General features: G+C 45.2%; 1 protein-coding gene across 1 annotated transcript in view; it reads right to left on the bottom strand.

Moving 5' to 3' along the window:
* Positions 1-6,293: 6,293 nt before the first annotated feature.
* Positions 6,294-21,946, bottom strand: part of MSN (moesin) — a 79,256-nt gene continuing 63,603 nt past the window's right edge. The window contains exons 4-13 of the mRNA XM_033137370.1: positions 21,598-21,872; positions 19,559-19,642; positions 19,004-19,150; positions 16,900-16,996; positions 13,732-13,895; positions 12,150-12,280; positions 11,878-12,038; positions 10,091-10,183; positions 8,744-8,977; positions 6,294-6,665 (exon numbers count right to left, since the gene is read on the bottom strand). Of these exons, the coding sequence (XP_032993261.1) occupies positions 6,501-6,665; positions 8,744-8,977; positions 10,091-10,183; positions 11,878-12,038; positions 12,150-12,280; positions 13,732-13,895; positions 16,900-16,996; positions 19,004-19,150; positions 19,559-19,642; positions 21,598-21,872 (1,551 nt within the window). The 3' untranslated portion in view covers positions 6,294-6,500. The remainder of the gene's footprint in view (positions 6,666-8,743; positions 8,978-10,090; positions 10,184-11,877; positions 12,039-12,149; positions 12,281-13,731; positions 13,896-16,899; positions 16,997-19,003; positions 19,151-19,558; positions 19,643-21,597; positions 21,873-21,946) is intronic.

Below are 21,946 nucleotides of genomic sequence, written 5' to 3'. Positions count from 1 at the left end.
TAAATAGGTACCGCTCCGGCAGGAAGGTAAACAGTGTTTCCGTGCGCTGCTCTGGTTCACCAGAGGCGGCTTTGTCATGCTGGCCACATTACCCGGAAGCTGTACGCTGGCTCCCTTGGCCACTTATGCACATCAGAGAAGGTATAGGTGTGAAACATGGACTGTAACAATTAGACTTTCTCAGAACTGGAGAAATCAGGATCAAATGAGAGTTGATAGCTGGTTTGAGGGGTTTTTTATTATTAAAAAATAACTTTAGGATGCATGATGATGGATGTAGTAATTTAAATTATTTATTTTATTGGATTAAAGTATTGTACATTATAGATTATATCAAATGCTCTTTATAAGATATTGTTATTGATTTAGGGGGTGTCCATCTGGATGATGCCCTGAGTACCTTCCAATACTTGGTGTCCTTTGTCTGTGGAGGTAGAATGTAGAAGTGCAAGCTTCCAAACCAGCCCCCTTGGCCAGGCAATGGTTTTGGTACCTTGATTAGCATAACCCAACAAGTTGCTCTGTGTCATAGAACAAATGGGTGGGCCTCCCCGGCTCACCTAGCTGTTAGGTTGGAGAACAAGTGCCAGGGTGGTGGGGGGTGAGCTGACCTGGAAGCACAGAGAACTGCTTGCTCCGTGCTAGATCCAAAGCTTCAATATCTGTTGAAATGTTAATCCTGAGAGCCCCTCCGTCTTAGGCTCCGGCAGTATGTGAAAACAAAGCTGTATATCCTAAAGACATCATGGTCTCTGCTTACCTTCTTTCTAAGGAAACCAAACCCCGAGTAAACACAGGAACCCCCAGAGTGCCTCATCTCTTGGGGATTGGGGTGGCCTGTACCAATATTGTGCATGTTTTGTATTTATTTCAACAATATTTTTTTCAAGCCTTTCCAGGCCTGTTCACTGGTGCATGGAAAACTACAGCTCTCCACCACTCTCCCTGCTCTTCAGATCCAGAAGTGCTGAGGCCAACAAGCCAGGGTTGCACTTCTAGGAAGATAGAAGATGACACCCAGAGTGGAGCTTGGAGGGCATTGGACTGGGGCCAGGTCTGAGTGAAGGTTGCTGCAGCTGATGTTTTTCCTCATTCCTGTGGAATCCTTGAGTTGCCTAAGAAGTATTTGCAGACATAAATCATTAAGGCTTGCCTGTGCCCCTTGGAAACTCTTTCCTTGACTCTACTATAATTGACTCTACTATAATCACATTCCAAGGCAGAAATGAGAGAGGCCAACACTGTATCTGCACAAGGTGACCAGTTTCAGGAATCCAATATTGTTTTGCAAGTGATTACATGGAGATGAGTTTTCCCATTAAGGAAGCAGAAGGAACAGAAGCTTTGGAGTAATTACATAAATAGAAGATGAAAGGCAACGTGACAGAAGTTTATAAAATTATAAATTAAAAGATAATGCTTTCTACTGCTCCGGAAACTAGGAACTGAACCTGAACCAGATTACAAAAAGAGATATTCCTACTAAACATAAGGAAGAACCTTTGGACAGTAAGAGCTCTTTGACAGTGGAACAGAGAGGTGGTGGACTCTCCTTCCTTGGGAGGGTTTTTTTTCCTCCTTGGGAGGTTTTTAAGCAGAGGTTGGATAGTCATCTGCCAGGTATGATTGAGAATCCTGCATTGCAGGGGGTTGGGGATTGGACTAGATGACTCTTGGGTTACCTTCCAACTCTGCAGTTCTAAGATTCTGCTCCTTTAATTACTTGACATGTTGCAGAAAATAGTTGTACTGCACACAATAATTACTCACTTAAATAGTCTTTCTCCAGCCTACCTGGAGATACCAGGGATCAAACTGGAGGCCTTTCATGCAAAGAGGCACCTGTTCTTCCAGTGAGGTATGGTCCTTCTGCAGAAGATGTATCTCAAACCTGAAGCACTATACAGAAATTCTCTTAACTATATTGTTGTACAATGCCCTCTAATGGTTCAATAGAGCACATGGCAAAGAGGTTTTCAATTTCATCAGATTCAAGGGGAACAAAAGTATGTGTATGACTTATTTCAAGGCAATTTAAGAGGGTTGAGTTTTGCAGTGGCTTGGTAAATTAAGATGCATTTAATTATTATTTAAACAAACAAACAAACCTTGAGTGTTTCAAGATGTCGAAGGGCCTGAAAACAAGGAAGTGAAAAGTGCTGAATATGATTAGCCCAGAGAAGAAATAAGATGGCATGACAACCATCTTCAGGACTTCTGCAGAGGATGGAGCAGAGTTAATCAGTTCTCTATTACTGCAGGTGGCCTTAACCAATGGTGGAAATGGGGAGAGATTTCAGCAGAAATTCAGAGAAGCTTCCTAATAGCAGGCATAGGCAAACTCCAGCCCTCCAGATATTTGGGACTACAATTCCCATCATCCCTAGCTAACAGGACTAGTGGTCAGGGATGATGGGAACTGTAGTCCCAAACATCTGGAGGGCCGGAGTTTGCCTATGCCTGCTAATAGCCTGAGAAGTTCAACAGTGGAACAGACTGTCTCATGAAGAGAGTGGGCTCTCCTGTGTTGGAAATATTTGAGTAGAGTTTGGGCCACCAGTCAGGGATGCTGGAGATGAGGTCCTTTTACTGAGCATGGGGCAAGACTAGAAAACTATGAGCTTTCTTCCAACCCTGATTCATGCCAATGACAGCTTTCATCTAACAACACCCAATCCTTGCTGGCCTATAGAGTAAGTAGTCCTTTTGCTGTAGCACAGATCCTTGTTCTAGTAAATTTTCCTAAGCTATAAAAGCACTTGGGTTAATCAACAGGCTGTATTCCCATCCCAGTTCTAGGTTCATCTTGCCCCTACCCCTCTGCTGACCCCAGTACATGGGCAGCTTCCATCTACAATGGATTCAAGTTACAAGAAGGGAAATTTTGACTAAAACCTTAGGAAGAAATTTCTGGCAGTAAGAGCTGTTTGACAGTGGAATGGACTCCCTCGGAAGGTGGCGGACCCTCCTTCCTTAGAGGTTTCTAAGCAGATGTTGGAGGCCATCTGTCAGGGGTTCTTTAGCTAGGATTCCTGAGTTGCAGGGGGTTGGACTAGAAGACACTTTGGGCCCACTTCCAACTCTGCATTTCTATGATTCTACACTGAAAGATCAAATTCTCAGAATCATGGGTGTGTACAGGTCACTAACTGGACCTGCAGATTCAACCACCACCAAAATAATGTACGTACACAAACACACACAGGGTTCAATTGACCTAAATTTTATTGGCACTGAATGAAGAGAACAGGCTGTGGACTTTAACAAAACCCCTTTGCAGGCAAGGCATCTGAGTGGCAAGGATCAACATGGCTGGCCTGCCCCACAGAGACACAGGTCAATCTTACAACCCCACCTGGAAAACTGGTGTTTTAACAAAACATGTAAAAAGGTAGACATAATTTACAGCCCCCCCCCAAAAAAAATTCAAAACACAAATATAAAGCCAGACACACAAAAATGCTTAATAGGGTAACCCCTCTCCCCCAGGGTAGGATATATCCAAAGTAATAGCAAGTAAACAAGTTGGGGGGGGGGAGTGGAGGAGGGGAAACCTCCATGAATCCCAACAAATAATTAAAAAAGTGTCTAAAAATCTCATGGTAATACTGAATGCTTCTTACATTAATTTCCTGTAAAATATCAATCTCTTTACAATACAGTATACATTTTTCCATGGAGAAGGGGGACATTTCCCCCTCCCCCTCCACATTTCCAAGATTAATATTTTCTAATCGTGCACAGCTAGAAAAAGAGAGAATGAAATCAATACCATTAGATACCACTGGAATAACATAATACTGGTAGGATCAGGGGAGAGCTGAACCGACTACATGAGGAGTTAAGGCTTCTTGGCATAGGTTGGCTTGCTCCTTTTCTAGAAGTGACAGGGCAGGAGGAAAAGCAACTGTGCCAGTAGAAGGGGTCAACAGAACTCCGTGACCCAACCAAGGGCCATGCAGAGATGCTTGAACTACTTCATTAGTTCAGCACAGACCTGGGAGGCTCTGTGCTGATTTCTCTTGTGAGGATATAGTTCTCTGAACCAAAGTGTGCCAGTAATGTGGAAGAAAATTGCAAAAATACAAGTTGGGAGCACAAAACGTTTTAAAAGGTGATTAAAAGTGATGAGGAATCACAGATTCTTCAGTTTAAGGGTAAATCAGTTATGACAAGTTCAACTGCTGTGTGTGTGTGTGTGTGTGTGTGTGTGTGTGTGTGTTTTAAAGTGTTCTAAGTAATGAGGTTGCATATTTTCAGGAGGAAGAGCTGGCAGTTCCCACCCTCACTTCCTAAAGGCACTATATATATATATATATATATTAAAAAAGAGTGAGAGGAGAAAAGGGGTGCATAACAAACTTACAGAGAGCATTTAGACTGTGTTATTTTGCAAGCTGAGGGAGTCTTGCCTTTATGCAACTAGGGCTGCCAACACCAAGCTGCCCAAAGCAGACTGAGAAGGCTTTGGGACAGCTATGGGTGGTTTTTCCACTGCCCTCACTGGTGTGAACCAGAGCAGGGATGGGGAGCCTGTGCCCCTCTAGATGTTGCTGGATGACAACTCCCATTGTCCTTGGAGAGCCACAGGATTTCTACCCCTGAACTGCAGCTCCTGTTTTTGTTCCACTCTCTCCACACAACTTTCCTGTTTCTAGTGGCACTGTTGGTATTAACATACTTTGGGAGGAAAGGGGTGGACGGAGAAGATCAGAAGAGATTATGCACTTCAGGAGTTTAGAGGTGGAGAAGAGCAGGACAGCTTCTCTCCAAATGAAACTCCTTTGAAAAAGAAGCTTCTTAGACTGGGGGTTGGGGGTGGGGAGGCAGGCAGTCCCCAGCTGTACCTGATGTGGTCATGGCACAGGTAAAACTGAGGTAACAAACTCTCTTGAAAAAAAGGGAAGCCCTGCCAAAAAACTGGTAGCCAAAGTAGCACTAGAAGGTTCTGTCTGGAGTTAGGAGGCAAATAGGAGCACCCTCCTAAAAGCAAAGCCTCATGAAACTTCTATAAAAATTCTAAAAAGCAAAAGGCACTCCACAAAGGAGGAGGAGGAGGAGTTTGGATTTGATATCCTGCTTTATCACTACCCTAAGGAGTCTCAAAGCAGCTAACAATCTCCTTTCCCTTCCTCCCCCACAACAAACACTCTGTGAGGTGAGTGGGGCTGAGAGACTTCAGAGAAGTGTGACTAGCCCAAGGTCACCCAGCAGCTGCATGTGGAGGAGTGGGGAAGCGAACCCGGTTCATCAGATTATGAGTCCACTGCTCTTAACCACTACACCACAATGGCTCTCCAAAAGATATTTGGGGACAAGATCTGCTGCATTCCAACAACCAAGGCAGCAGAGACAGAAGCTTTTTCTTAAAATCAAAGGCAGCTTTTTGTGACTGTGCAAGTGGCTGGTGATGTGAAGAAGACAGGGTGGTGATTTTTTTTTTGCCTTTGGTCACAAGTAAGCATGAGGGCTCTTTATAAAAACTTGACACCCATGGAAAAGGGTGTCATAAGGCACTGTTAACATGGGCTGTGTGTGCTGCAGACCTCCCTTGAAAGGGCCAGCTGCAATGTTTCCCCACATCTGTCTTGCTCTCTGGGGTTTATGGCTGATGCACATCCTCTTCCGAACACTTAAGTCGGACTGTGCTGGTCAATATGAATAGGAGCAAGTATGTTGCTGCTCCCAAACCCAAACATTGTCTCCTTATTGGACAGGGTTGGGGAACCTGGAGCCCTCCAGATGCTATTGAAGTCTGTGATCTCTGGAAACTGGTGGGAATTGGTGGCCAGCAAAGTTTGGAGGCCAGCAACACACGTAATTGGATATGGCAACATTCCCAGAGGGGAAAACAAAATACACTTAGATCACAACAATTATGGAAATCTGCCTCTTTCAACTGCTTAGGCAGTGGCATGTGCAAAGTGATAAAAAGATCAGGGCGATCCATTTGGTCTGCTAAACCTCTGGGAATCATGAAAAGCTTTGGTCTTTCGTGTGTGTGTGTGTGTGTGTGTGTGTGTGTGTGTGTAAGGCACCAGAATGCCAAATTCTGCTTCAGTAACTTTTCCTTCTGAACTTCTTCCTTTTTTAATTATCAAAACTAGACAGGCTTAAAAAGTAAAGATTCCCCAACACACAAGTCTCTTCAAACATTGGCTAGAGAAGTTAGTGGCAGGGATGGGTCCTTGCTAGTGCCACAAATTGGGGGGTCACAAGACCAGCACAGGTGTTTCATAAAGCTGCATGGGACAGGTTTCTCTCTTCAACCCAGGTTGAGCAAAGAAAATGGGGCATCACCATTTTATATATATATTTTAAGGCACAGCTGACTAATCCTGTTTCACCCTATGTTGGATGGCAGCCTCTGCACCCAACTCTCAGACAGACTGTGGTGACTCTTCTGTAGTGGTTCCAGCACAATGCAGTTAAACACAGAAAAAAAGGTGGCAGGGGAGGGAAGAAGAGTGCAGGGGAGGCAGCAGTAGGCTCACAAATGATTACATGGACTCAAACTCATCAATGCGTTGCTTGGTGTTGCCCTGCCGGATCTGGCGGAGGGTCTTGTATTTGTCACGGCCCAACCTCATGTTCTCAGCATGGATCATATCATTGGCAGTCTTCTTTGTTTCGTCACGGGCATTGGCCAGCTCGGACGTGAGAGCCTGCAGGTGCAAAGCGTGAAGGGGGAAAGACCAGTTTTAAAATGTTATTTGCTTGTTTTATTTCATAGAATTTATACACTGCTTGATTGTAAAAAGCCTCACAAAAAGCCATAAAAAGCAACATCTGAAAGATAAAATCAGCAATAAATGAAAAAAAATAGATCAAAACATTCATATGTTTTAATCAAATGTGTTGCACTGTTTGGTGCAAGTGGAATCCCAGATGCCTGAGGGCAGAGAGCCCCAGAGGGGAATGCTTCTCAGTGGAGGAATCAAGTGACATTGCCTGAGCCAACCTAAGAACATAACAAGAGTCTGCTGGATGGGGGCAATGGTAGACCTGGTCCAGAATCGTGGTCTCATGGTGGCCAACCAGATGCCTGTGGAAAATTTGCAAGGACGACCCAAGCAGAAGAATACTGAGCTTCTTTACCAAGGCTGAAATTTTGGGACAGTCATTGTCTCCCAGCCTAACTCACTTCACAGGGTTTTTGTGAGAATAAAATGCGAGGAGGGGCCATGTATGGCACCTTGAGCTCCTTGAAGGAAATAGAAATCCAATAAAAAAAAATACATAGCTCTCTTCTTCTCTGGCTCCCAGCAACTGGTATTCAGAAGCATCTACATGGGGTCAGTAAATCCCAACAAGGGAAGGATGCTGGACCAGGTGGGCTCTTGCCCCAGATGTTCTTAGGCAGGTAAAGAGCCAATGAATGATAGCACTCAGAGTTCTGATACTCCGAACATCTGAAACTCTCACACACAGCTCCGATGTTTACATAGAATTTTGTAAAGGCTACTGTTTCAGTCTCACACTGAAACTCTCATCTCAATTCATTTTACTGTAGTATTAGTATTCTTATTCTTATTCTTATTTAACTGGAAGCCACCCTCAATGTTTTATTGAAGTGCAGGGTGAAAATATTTGTTAGAAAGAAGCCAAGATAAGCTGCAGATGTGTCTGTACAATGTTGCCAGAAGAGGGTGTAGAATCCAGCTGGCCAAAAGGACAGATGCATTTCCACCTGGCCCTTTTATTAACTTTATTGTGAAAGCCATCTGAAAATATTTACTGCTGGGAACAAAGTGGGAACTTTAAGTGCAAGCACTGGATGTTACAAGAGACATATAGCCTCCTGCCAAAAACAGAAGCCTGGGACATTTCTCTTCCTGTTTCCCACAATGTCCCAACAAATAAAAATCCATGTTATGATGAGATATTATGGTTGTTCAAACTTCCTGCCCCAATCCACCGGGCTGTCAGGATGGGGGAACCAAATGTGATGATGAGGCATCTTTTACCACCAAGGTTTATGGGAAAGACGTCATGGTATTAGCTATGCTACTCTTGTACCACCTAAGGTGGATCAAGCCCTTAACAACCTGGGACCAGGTTACCTGGGAGATGGCCTTGCCCTCTTTATGGCCACTCAACCACTTACAGTGGTGCCCCGCTAGACGAAAATAATTCATTCTGCGAGTATTTTCGTCTAGCGGGTTTTTCGTCTAGCGAAGCAGCAATATAACCGCGGTTTTCACTAGACGAAAAAAAGACGAAAAATTTTCGTATTGCGAGGCAGCCCCATATACTTTTTCATCTGGCGGGGCAGCCTCCCGCTAGACGAATGCCTTCGTCTAGCGAGTTTTTCGTCTAGCGAGGCATTCGTCTAGCGGGGCACCACTGTACTTCATTCTGTGTAACTGGCACTGTTACAAGTGCTACATAATATTGATTTGTAAGAAATCAGTATTTTAGCGTGGCAGCACCTGCACTTTGGAACCCCCTGCCTATTGACGACAGCCAGGCACCTTTGCTGTACTTTGTCTGGCACCTGCTAAAATACTCAGGTATCTAGAATGCTAGCATATCCCCAAAATGTTTTTATTGTTTTGTCTTTTTGGTATATGGCTTTGAGCCTCTCCCCCCCCCCCCCCCGGTACAATCAAGCAATGCATAAAATTTATGACGTGAATAATAATAAATAGGTGGTGCTAGACATTTGAGGGAAGTGGGTCTCAGCCCCACACTCTGCCCACCAGCCACACTCCCCCTCAAAGTAGTGTTGGCCCCACATTACCTTCAAGTGCTTCTGGACCCGCTCGTTCTTCTCTGCCTCCGTAGTCCGCTGCTCCTCGCTCCGGTCCTTGGCAGAGGCGTGTGCCCTCAGCTCTGCGCTGGCCTCAGCGGCATTTTCATCCTGCTCATCATCATGTTCGTTCTCAGACTGCATTGGTTCTGGAACGTGCTGGGTGACCATGGCTGACTTCAACTCCTCTTTAGTCTTCTCTAGGTCTTCCTGGACCATCTGGGCCTGAGGGAGGATATCAACCCACCAATGGGTTAGTAGAGCCGGTGTTTGTCCACAGACAGCTTTCCAGGTCATGTGGCCAGCACAACTAAGCTGCTTCTGGCACAACGGAACACCATGATGGAAGCCAGAGCACACAGAAACGCCATTTACCTTCCCGCCACAGCAGTACCTATTTATCTACTTGCACTGGTGTGCTTTCGAACTGCTAGCTTGGCAGAAACTGGGGCAGAGCAACAGGTGCTCACCCCGTTGTGCAGATTCGAACCGCCGACCTTCTGATCAGCAACCCCAAGACACTCAGTGGTTTAGACCACAGCGCCAACCACATCCTTATATATAAAGACTCAGTTTCTCAATGAATACATTATCCTGTGGTCTGCCCTCTCCAGTTCTCACTATATACGTAAGCTTAGCACTGCACACAATGTTCAGGGTTTTAATTTAGCATTCTCTCAAGAAGGTTGTTTTCATTTTTGTCGAATTCTGACAAATCATAATTCCAGCACCACTTAAGAGATTCTGCATTAATTCCGTGTCCTCCTGGTGCATCTGAGAAAGCCAGTGTGGTGTAATGGGAGAGTGCTGGGCTATGAACTGGGAGACCAGGGTTTGAATCCCTAGTCAGCCAAGAAGCCCACTGGGTGATCTTGGGCCAGTCACTGCCCCTCAAGTCTAACCTACCTCACAGGGTTGTTGTGAGGATAAAACCAGGAGGGGAGAACCACGTATACCACCTTATGTTCTTTGGAGGAAACAATGGTGTATAAATGCAATAAATAAATAAATAAAATCGGATCAGACCAGTGGGCCAAAGGTTCCCTCATTGTTGTTCTAGAGCAAGAGTCAAAGTCATGCATCACAGATGATCATGCATGCGTGTACTGGAGAGGGCCTTGTCTATTTTACACAAGTTAAATGCACATTTGCTGCAACACTGACATTGTGGAAGGCGGACAAAATGCCTTGTGGGCAGGATCCCCTGCCTCTCTGTGCAAATGGGGTGTCTTAACTTTTCCCCATCACTGGGACAAGGGGAAATGGGATGGTCACTCCGAGGCACCGGAGGGGAAGGGAAAGGCTTGTTTCAATATGGGACCAAAACGCTCCACTCACTTTCTGCTGCCATTGTACAGCCTCGCTCTCCTTCTTCTGCCGAGCCAGTTCCAGCTGCAAGATCCTATTGGTGAGCTCCATCATTTCAGACGACTGCAGGAATTAACAGAAGATCACAAGTGAAGTAGGCGGCCAGGCTCCTAAAATGCTACATTGCTCCACTACTCCCCTATCTGGCCCTTGCTCAACTGTAAAGTGTAAAGTGTACTTTCCACACCCCTGCTGTGATCCTGGGATGCAGCTAAGAAAACATAATACAAAAATCAGATTAGTGAATGTGCACGGTTCTTCAAGAGAAGAACCCTGGTATACACAAATCCCACCCTAAGAGAACTACAGTTCCCAGGTCTCCTTTGGGGAGGGAATGACTATTAAACCAGTTTAAGCCTGCAGTGGAGCCTGGTTTCCTCTAGATGAGGGGTCACCAACCTACGGCCCGGGGGCTGGATAAGGCCTGAGGGACTTGTTTAGCCGGCCTGCGGTGACCCCCGCCGCCACCCGCTCTTACCAGTGTGGCGCAGGGACCCACTTCCGGGTTGGAGGAGCACCGGAAATAGCATTTGCGCACGCACCCCCGCCCTCCGCACAATCGTCGCTGGAGACACTGGCCCGAGGCAAGGAAAGCTTGGAGACCCCTGCTCTAGATCAGTGGTTCCTAGGCCTCTTCGGCCCACCACCCAGTTCCCCTGCTTTCCCTATAAAAAGCATTATTGATAATAGTGGTTTGCATGACCCACTAAGGAAGATCATAACACAGTAAAATTCAAAGCAGTAATAAAATTACACATAGAATCCAGTAAAAACTATTTAGTTAAACTGATTCAACAAAACTGATGGACTTATCCAGTGGTGCCAACTTTCCAAAGTTTAATAGTAATTCACACGTACAGCATCCTTCCCCCCCTTGCCTCTAAACGCCCTCTCCCCGGAATCCCACCACCCTCCAGGGTTAGAGTCAACAGCTTGTTGGACTAATGGAAAGTCTAGCTCAGTACAAATGGAGGCCATTTCCTGCCTTTATGAGGACCCAGGTGCTGGTTAAATTATTTATTAATACTTGACCACCCTGGAAAGGCTTAGCAGATTTAATTTTTATATTCTAGCATAAATAATTCCTGTTGATGTGATGAACAACAACGCCTATTCTACATTGGAATTTAAAAATTTTCAGCATTATCAGCATTGTTTATTTATTTGGACTTCTACATTATGAATTGAAATGAACTGATAATAGGCAGTTGTATCAATGTTTCTCTAGTGTGTTATGAGCAACTTTGGGGTCATTTAAGTGAGAGAGCAGCATACAACATGCAACTTTGGAACTCCTTGCCTATTCACACAAGGTGCCTCTACTGCACTCTTTCTGGTGCCTCTAAAACCATTTTTGATTGGCCAAACCTACCCAGATAAGTAAAACAAGGACATATTTTTATCTGTTTTCAGTTTATCACTGATTTTTAAAAAATGTTTTAAGTAATTGGTTTCACTGATAACTGTATCATTTTCTTCTTTTTGTAAACCACTTTGAGTTTGCTTTTTTTTACAGTCAACGTTGTATATAAACTTTACGAAATAAAATAACTTAGCTGCTATTGCAGGGGGTTGAATTAGATTACCCCTTTGGGTCCCTTTCCAACTCTACAATTCTATATGATTCCATAAATACAATGACTTCATAAGAACCCCAGAAGTGCCTGGCTGCTAGATCAGACCACTAGGCCCTCCCCATCCACCATCTTGTTCTCGCAGTGGCCAACGCAGGCGATGCTTTTGGAGAGCCAGCCTACCAGCTGCTCCTGGGTCTTCTTCTGGTCATTGGAGGCCTTCAGCAAGGCTTCTTTTGCCTCCTCAGCTTCCTGCCGCTCCTTCGCCAGCTTTTCCGCTTCTTCCTGAGCTCGCTTCCTTTCTTGCTCCAACTCTAGTGCCTTGCGGGTCTGCTCTTCCAGTTCTAAAGAGAGAAAGAGAGAGATAGGTCTACAGCTTGCCCACCAACTCTGTAAATCAGCACCAAGCTCCCCTTCCCACCACCTGCAAGGTGAGCACCAGAAGCTTCCCCTACCTAGCTGAGCTTTCTTTGTCTGCTCTTCAATCTGCCTGAGCCGTTCCATCAGCTCCTCCTTCTCGCGTTCAATCTTTTCCTTCTCCTTCTCTGCCAGCTCCCTCTTCTTCTTCTCATTCTCCAGCAGGGCTCTAGGCAGGGGGGGAATGTGAAGGATAACACAAAGTTCAACCCCCACCCAGCTAACAGATTTCCAGTTCTCTCTTGTGCAACAAAACTCTTAGTTGGGGCATTCTCCTCTTGCATCAGAAGTCTTTCAGTCATCCGCAACAGGTATTTTGCATTTAGTGTAAATTAAAAGAAAAGTAATTTCCCCAACTTTTAATGCTGATGCTGCACTTGTTTGCTCAAGCAGGTACCTTCTGTGCCAACTTTTAAACACTTGCCAAAAACTTTTCTATATCGCCAGGCCTGTGCCGGAAATTAAGAATACATCCTCCCATCCTCTTTTTAATGGTTTTAATTGTATAATTTTATGTTTTTATTGCTGCAAACCACTTTGATATATGTGATATAGCAATATGCACATTTTTTAAAATAAATAAAGAAATAAGCCTCCACGAGAACAGGAGTGGGGCAGGATCCAGCCAGTGGCCTGGTTCCTGAGCTTTCCCCTACCCCTGCAGGTTATTTTACAAGTGGGCAGGGCCACCCAGCTGTCAATCACCCGATGTCACAACAACACCAGATGACCCAAAGTAGCATTCTTCCTTTGTGGACGTAGCTTGAGCTGCACCTGCAGAGCAGCATCCTTTTCATCCAATGCAAACAAATATTTGGGCTTAGGAGTTAAGCACAACCATTTGGCTGCACAATGGAATCCCCAACTTGGAGCTCCAAAGCACAGCCAATCCCACCAGGGCTTGCTGTGACTGCCAAGCTGATGAACACAGACAGCGAGGACTGCTTGCTAAGGAACAATCCACAGCATTTTAAGGTTTCCAAATGTTCCTTTGCAGCTGCCTCTCTACTTGCCCCACACCTATAAGGCAAACGAGTGTGGTGTGGGGAAAACAGACTTCTAAGATGAATTGTGACCCATGCTGAGCCTATTTGACCTATCAGCTGGAGCTTTCTCCCACTGCTACATCCTTCTCCCTGCAGCTACAGGGAAATGCTGTTCACGTATGTTACGGGATAGACCCATTACACAGAAAAACCATACATGCATGCAGTGGAAGTCAGAGTCCAACAGCATCCAGAGAGTCACAGTTTCTCCATACCAATGTGAAACTAAGATGTGACTGCTGGATCAGACCAAAGGGGACCCATCGAATCCAACATCCTGTTCTCACAGGGGCCAGCCAGAAGCCCCAATAGGAAACCCACAAGCAGGATGTGAACGCTTCCACCCTCCCTTGTGGTTTCCAGGGGGCGTATGCCTCTTCTACTACATTCCAGTTGCAGGATTTGCCTGTGGAAAGAACACATGCCCCACCCCCCAATCACTAAACTCCAATCTTGCCACAAGTTTTCCTACAGAAGATGGCCATGACTAAGACACTGTGCACCAGCGTTCGGGAACCAGTTATGTCAGCATTGGGCACTCTGTTCAAAGGTGTTTGCATTCAGTTGAGCGCACCTCTCCATCTGTTTTTGATGCTTCTCCTCCCGGGCTTGAGCCTTCATCTGCTGCACCTCGATTGTGTCTGGTTTACGCCGACGCATGTAGAGCTCATGGTTCCCCATGCAAAGAGCCAGAATACGCTTGTTAATCCTTAGCCGTGGGGCATAGAATACAAAGTCCTTTGAAAAAAGGATGGAAAATAAAGAATGAATCATGGATGCACCTGCGTCACTTCCCCTTCTTCTCCAGTAGTAGCTAATGCCTCAAGTACATGCAAAATAACATCCAATTAATTAAGCAATTCCCCCCATGCAAAAAGAGCTAAATGGCTGTTCAGCAACCCTTAACTTCAATGAGTCAGGAAGCTGGAAAGCTGGCTAGGAATTACAATCTCAAAGATCACCTTTAAATAAACCTCACTCGAGTATTAGTGAAGCATGCCTACATTGCGTTTCTGCTGAAATGTTGCACACAACCAGCTTTGACTGTTGTCTAAAAACCCAAACATTAACACAATAAAATATCCCATCATTGGAAAAAGAAAAGCACAAGCAATTAATACATTATCAGATTGAAGTAGCAGCAGTAAGTGAACTTTTCACTAATCAACAGGAACCACCATCAAGCCCCCCCACCCCCAGTTATGCACTATTGGTGCCCCAGGCAGAAAATTCCAGGCACAATCCTTGCCTCTGAAAAAGATGGGATGCAGAGCAGGCCTTCTACCGCAGGTAGAAAGAACGGTGACTGTACACACACATAGCCTTAGAATCTGAAAGTCACCAGTAAGCACTTTAAACTGGGTTTGGGAGCAAACAGCCATTGCACAATTAGAATGGGAAAGCTGAGCTCTCTGCAACTCGCCTTGTCAAAGAGGCAGGCCACAAACCCGCTTCTCCCATTTCTGAGCTTATTCAAAAGACATGCCCCAACCCAACCCAGAGGTACTGAACAACTCATTTTTCTTTTTTACTAAGACAAAATCCCGAAGAGCAACAGGCGCCCCATCTGATAGAGAGTACACGTTAAACTCTGCAGCAGAGAGACCCTAGAACTCCAGTCAAAGGCTTCAGTCCCAAAGCCTCAATATTTTGGCATTGGTTACTGCAGGGGGGGGAAATTACACACAAAAATGTGTGCTCCCAGGAGGGGAGGGAATCCAGAATGTTTTTATGCCATCTGGTAGGACTTTATTTCCTATATGTAAGGTCCTCTGTTCGTTGCTCATGAGTAAGCAGCCAGGACTCCGCTGTTTCCTTTAAGAGTTCTATTGTGCAAACTATGTACAGTGCAGAGCTAAAAAGTACATGTCTGTATCAAGCGTCGTCAGAATCTGGCAATGGCCCCTTCCGGTTCTGACCCCAACAAAAGAGCTTCGGTATACAGAAACCCCACCTCCCATCCTTTCGTTTCACCCCTTGACGCCTTTGGGGCACCGGAAGCTGCGTGTCTCCTTCCTTGCCCCTTGAGCGAGAGGAATGCGAGGTCTCTCCAGCATCCTCAGAGCCTTTTGCCTCCATACCCTGAAAAGCCTGCCCCTCCCCGTTGGAAGCCTTGCTGCTCCCTCTGCTGCCAGAGGGGGTGCTGCTGGTCAGGTGGGACCGGGGCTCTCTGTAGCATCTCGAGAGCCCTTCTACCACGTTGCGCTGCGCCAGGGTCAGTTCCCTGACACTATACTTTGGACTTATGGATGTCTTTGTTTTAATGGTGCCTCTCGCTATTTCTTTCTCTTATTATCTACTGTTTGCTTGCTTTGCATATGGTATGAAGTAATATCCTGCAACTGCACTTTTGAGTTCTTAGTAATGGTAATAATTTAAAAAAAAAAAATTCCACCAATCAGCTATTTGTTGAAGAAAAGGGGGAGGTAGCTCTGTATGCAAACCCTGGATATGCTGAAGCTATAACCAAGGGATCCCATCAAATCAAATCAAATCAAATCAAATCAAATCAAATCAAATCATACACCCCCATAAAGAAAAAAGGCTTTGGAAAAATTGTGTGCATCCAGACAAGGCATTCAAGTGCCAGGAACCATTCATCTTTACAGTGATATTGCTGTTACTTACACACAGCAAGGTTCACCTCTTCCAGAGTGAGCTGTCTCACTGCAGGAAAACTGCTCTCGAGAAAATGAAGGGAAGACCCTTTTTAGCACAATTGTTGACCCAGAAAAAAAAGCAGATGTCCAGGAACCAGATGCTCAGTTAATCTAAAGAGTCCTGAAGCACTTCTGCTACCAGAAAGGCAACAGCAATCCAGAGATGTCAATGGTATTGAATAGAACAGAGTTTGAGAGTTTGCTGTTCACTCAGCCCCGCAGATGAAAACAAATGTACAACTTCTCTCTAGCTTTTGTTTCGAACACCCGATAAATTTACCTCACCTTTGGGAGAAGACGACACTTGACTACCCACAATGGGCTTTTATGTTCTATCACTAAACCACCAAGTGGAAAACTCTTCACACAAATGACTGTTTGAAAAGCTCTTCATTCCTTAGAGTGCCCATCAAACCAGCTGTATACCCAGCTGTGTGAGGTTTATTGCAGCCCTCCACAATCTGGTGAGCTCCAGACGTTTTAGACTGCAACTACTACCAGTCCCAGGGACCCAGGTGGCGCTGTGGGTTAAACCACAGAGTCTAGGGCTTGCTGATCAGAAGGTTGGCGGTTCGAATCCCTGCCAGTCCCAGCTCCTGCCCACCTAGCAGTTCGAAAGCACGTCAAAGTGCAAGTAGATAAATAGGGACCGCTCCAGCGGTAAGGTAAACGGCGTTTCCGTGTGCTGCTCTGGCTCACCAGAAGCAGCTTTGTCATGCTGGCCACATGACTCGGAAGCTGTCTGCGGACAAACGCTGGCTCCCTTGGCCTATAGAGCGAGATGAGCGCCGCAACCCCAGAGTCGGACACGACTGGACCTGATGGTCAGGGGTACCTTTACCTTTACCTTTACTACCAGTCCCAGCCAGTTTGAGCATAGTAAAAACAAACAAACTGGGAGTCACTAGTTTGTGAAAGTCTTAATGTTAATTTTGTCACTGAGGGATTTCCCATCACAACCAACTGGGTTTTTTTGTTTGTTATGTAGATAGAGCAAAATAGAACCCCAAATTACTGATTTTCAATTAAATATTTGAACAGATTATTAGCTAAAATATTTTAAACTACAAATGAAATCTTACTGGGGCTTTCTTGTCAATGGGCTTGATAACAAACTTCTTATCATTGAATGAAATGTTTCTAATCTCACTCCAAGGGAATCCGATTTTTGGTGTTAACCTGAAAAAGATGAAAGAAAGGATTTAATGTTTCAAAAGCTGTGCCCATTGGAATACTTTGGCAGTTAAACAACCTGACTACACTGATGTGGCACGAATGATTTTCCATCATTGAGACCGTTGAGAAAGTCCCTAAAAGAGGGAGGTAATGTTGCTCAGAATTTACATAACCAGATGCACTGAATTTATGTAAGATTTGCACAGAATGAAATGTAAGTGGCTTGGACAGTGGTTTGTCCAAATTGCCCAAAGCAACATACTAAATCTCAGGCCTCAAAAGGGTACAGGATTTGGAGCCTGGAGAAAATATACACAATCTTAAATGCAACTCCGGCTATTGGGTGAGTGCAGACCCATTCCACATGATTTGGGTTAAACCAGAGCCTAGGGCTTGCCTATCAGAAGGTTGGTGGTTCGAATCTCCGCAATGGGGTGAGCTCCCGTTGTTCGGCCCCAGCTCCTGCCAACCTAGCAGTTTGAAAGCACGAAGTGCAAGTAGATAAATAGGTACCGCTCCGGCGGAAAGGTAAACGGCGTTTCTGTGTGCTGCTCTGGTTCGCCAGAAGTGGCTTAGCCAGAAGTGGCCACATGACCCAGAAGCTGTACGCCAGCTCCCTTGGCCAGTAAAGCGAGATGAGCACCACAACCCCAGAGTCGTCCGTGACTGGACCTAATGGTCAGGCATCCCTTTACCTTTATGAAGGCACACTGAGGAACTGGTGTCTATACACACAATATTATTAATCCAATGACTGGATGCTTTGGTAGATTTGCATTTTGCGTTACATTGCAGAAAGGGGACACCCAACAGAAGATTGCACCAGTTTGGTCCACAAGGTTTGGAGGTCCCTGCAGTTACCTGCTTTGTTAATACTTTGTTAATTAAAATCAGTGCCCAGGGGAAATATATAGGGCACATGAGGTCAGGAGTGGTGCATGGATCAGTAATTCCCAAAGAAGCATCAGTCCAGATGTGGATCACACTGGGCACCACAGGAAGACTCAAGCATGTAAACTACTACAGAAAATAAACTCCCACTTCTTTCTGGGATCACGTGCCCTATGTAACCTGATAAAAAAATACTTCCTTAAATTCAAAGGATCAATTGAACTGGGAGTATGAAAGCAAGACATAATCACTGAGCATCTCTCAGGCTCAAGAAAGCCCAGATGTTGCTGGACTACAACTCTCATCACCAACTCCTTTTGTCGCAGACGAGCCCCATCAGGCCTCCTCTCCCCTCAACTGCTATCTGGGGGCAGCCATTCCCTCAGGCTACTTCAGTGGGAGATAGGAAGAAGGCAGCTCACTCCATCAGGTTTGCTGAAAGCCCAGTTTCAACAAGCACTTCCTCCTACCACTATGTAGGCTGGTCATTATAGGAACAATTGCTTAAGAACTGGTACAGGAGATTTCCACCCTGCTCTCTTTCCTCCCTATCCCCTTTTCCTTGTGTGCCATTAAAAAAAAAAGATTGTAAGTCTGTTGGAGGTGACTGCCTTGTTTTAATCAATGGCATGTAAGCCATTCTCAGAGCCATTCTGGCCAAAGAGTGGGGTACAAATGCTCTAACAAACACAATAAATAAATAAATAAATGGATTCAAGCTTTCCCATACCAAATCTCAGGTTACAATCCCAAATAAAATTTCTGGGAAATAAACACCCACCCATCAGATTGGGATATAAATATCACACCGCATTATCACTCCCATCTAAATAAAGACTCTCCCTAGGAGAGTAAGGCTTGGCATCTAGTCCCCTATGATGGATCTAGCAAAAGCTTTTAGCTGTCATAGATAAAGAGGATATGAACTGCACAAGGTGGGGACTGACATGAAAGAACTGTTGCTGTGATGGTTTTGTGTGAGCTTTCTGAAAACATCTAAGTAGCCAGCTGGCAAACGCTAGAAGAAGGTTGCTGGACTTAGATGCACCTTTGCCTGATGCAACAGATGGCCCTCTCCCCTCCCCGTCCCCATGCAAGTTTGAAGGGCAGTCTTGTTACCTGTCATTGTGCTCATAAATGTTGAGTCCAAGGGCATCGACTCCCAACCAAAGTTCTGAGCCCTTCTTGTTCTTAATACTGAAGTAGTTCACACCATACATCTCCAGATCTTGTGCAATTTTCAGATATTCCAAGATGGCATCTTCTCTAAAAGTACACAAGAGAATGGATTTTTAATACAATCTTCGCAAAGCTCAGCAGAGTTTAAAAGTGGTTCAAAACACAATACTTCTGACCTCCTGTAAATACAATGATGGGTTTTTCCAACCAAGGCTCCAAGCATAGTTAGCAAGTTGCCTATATCCACAGCATCCCTTCCAGAGGTTGTCATGCCCCACCCAGTCCCACTCAACACAGTCTCAAGGGTTACAAGTGTTGGATTTTGTAATCAACATTGGGAGGTGACAGGAGAGCTACAGGTTAGCAATTCTTTGTCAAATCATTACTGCATTGACTTGTGTGAGGCACTTTCAATATTAAAAGATGAAGCTATATTATGAACAAAAGATGCTCTTATACAACGCAAACCAAGTATTGCTATAATTTCAGCCTTACCTGAGCATTCCTCGATGTTCTTCATGCCACACCTGGATCCTTTCCTCCCACTGATCCTTGTTAAGTTTGTGCTGCTCCAAAACCCTAGGAAGCAAAGAACAGCAAAACACATCAGGAGATAAGCAGCTTCCATACATGTAAAACTGTGGCAAAGGAAACTTGTGGGGAAATTATTTTTCAAACTGTATAGAGGAAAATGTAGTCCCCTAAGCTCAATCAGTAGTCTGAGAGTTGTTCTCTGGTGCTTCTACCTAATACAAAGGTGGGGAACTGGATGCAGGCAGTCGGCCAGATCCTTATCTCCCCTAGGAGATAAGGGCCAAATTGCACATGTTGGTGGGGCCTGGTCATCTGTCAATCATCTGACAGCCCCACATTTGGAATACTGTGTACATGTACACTTTTGGTCTCCTCATCTCAAAAAGGATAATGCAGAGTAGGAAAGGGTTCAGAATAGGGCAACTAAAATGATCAAGGGGGTGGATTAACTTCCCTTTGAAGAAATGTTGCAATGTCTGGGATTTTTCAAGTAAGAGGCGACATGACACAAGTTTATAAAAATATGCATGACATGGAGAAAGTGGAGAGAGAAAACTCACAGACAGCCAATGAAGATGAATGTTGGAAGATACAGTACAGGTAAAAGAAAGAGCTTCTCGTCAAGCAGTACAGAGAAACTATGGAAAACACTCCCACAACAGGCAGTAATGGCCACCAATCTGGATGGCTTTAAAAGATCGGGCAAATTAATGGATAAGAATAAGGTTATTGAGGGCTACTAGCCATGATAGCTATGCTCTGCCTCCACAGTTGGAGGCAGCAATGCTTCTGAATCCCAGCTACTGGAAACCACAGGAGAGGAGAGTATGGCTGTTGTGCTTGAGTGTGGCAACCCCACGGTGCTGCTATTCCATGGGAGTCTGAAGTCAGTGCTGACAGGCAGTTTTGTGAGCAAGCGAGGTGAGTCCTTCTCTTGAACCTCCCAAGCCTGCTCAATGATTGGATGGAGAGGGAGTGCTTCTTCAACCTTGCAGGAAGCTTTGGAGTAGGAATGAGAAGGTGCTAAGCTATCTTTTTTTCTGCTGCTTCTATATTTCCCAATCTCTCTTGTTTTTTTGCCAGCAAGGCTTGGGAAAAGAATTTTACCCAAGCAGGAAATACAAGACCCCTGATTTTTCCTTAGCTCTGCGACATTGCAGCACAAATTAGAGAAACCCAGACTCTAGGGCAGAGAGGTGAGAGTGGGGAACTCTTACCAATGACTGAGAAAGGCTCAGCTAGTACACTAGTGTTTGCCTGTGCCCTGCCTCCACTGTAGGAGGTGGTGTGCCTCTGAATATGTTGTTAAGGAACATGAGCAGAAGAAGTTGCCGTCATGTCTTGCTTGCATCTGGTGACTGTGGTAAACAGTACACTGGCTGAAATAGGCCTTTGGACTGATCCAGCAGGACTCTTCTTATGCCCCCCCTGGATTTAAGAACGTAAGAGGTGCCTGCTAGATCAGGCCAAAGGCCCATCTAGTCCAGTGGCCAACCAGATGCCCCCAAGGGAAAGCAGGACCTAAGCACAAGTACCACACCCACCCCTCCTGTCGTTTCCAGCCCCTGGTATTCAGAAGCATTGCTGCCTAGAACTGGAGGAAGAGCATAAAAAAAATGTGGCTAACAGCCATCTGTCACCCTCTCCTTCATTTAAATGAGCATTTTCTGTTTCCACACAAATAGAAATGTGACTACAGAAGGCAATTATGTGTAACAACATGAATGAGGCATAGACCAGAGACAGACAGACAGATAGGTCTATCCCTAGCTGGAGCAACTCACAAACATCTTGTGGGGAGCAGACAGGACTGAGTCACTCTTAGGCTAGCAGCTGATTGTCTTTACACTGAGATCACCAGTCACTCTTATGGAAGTAACCAAACTGCACCTTTTTTTTTTACTGCCATTTAGATTCACTGGAAGAATATGAACGATGAAAATCACAAGGAAGTAGCACACTTCCCATAAGGCTAGAAGCATGTGTCAAATCTGACCTACCTTAGAGGAAGCAGTTTGTCGCCAGTAAGGTAACCAGGGTTGTGCACCTCCTTGTTGAAGTCGCCATATTTGGACTGGACAGCATAGGAAGCCAGCAGGACGGCAGTTTCTGGGGGACAGTAGATGTCATCGTTCAGGATGCCCTCCTTCACTTGGAGGAAGAACAGGCGCTGGGTTATGTCCTGGATCAGCTCCTCTGCCACATCCTCCGGGTAGAATTTGGCACGGAATTTGAAAAGCAGCGGGCTCTCTTTGCGGACATCCTGCGCTGTTACCTGCAGAGAATTGGTAACAAGGTCTAGATCAGTGGTTCCCAAACCTTTTCAGGCCACACACACACACACACACA

The sequence above is a fragment of the Lacerta agilis genome, chromosome Z (genome assembly GCF_009819535.1).
Source record: "Lacerta agilis isolate rLacAgi1 chromosome Z, rLacAgi1.pri, whole genome shotgun sequence".
Lineage (NCBI taxonomy): Eukaryota > Metazoa > Chordata > Lepidosauria > Squamata > Lacertidae > Lacerta > Lacerta agilis.
The sequence above is the reverse complement of the archived record's forward strand: the minus strand, read 5'-3'. Positions and strand labels throughout refer to the sequence as shown.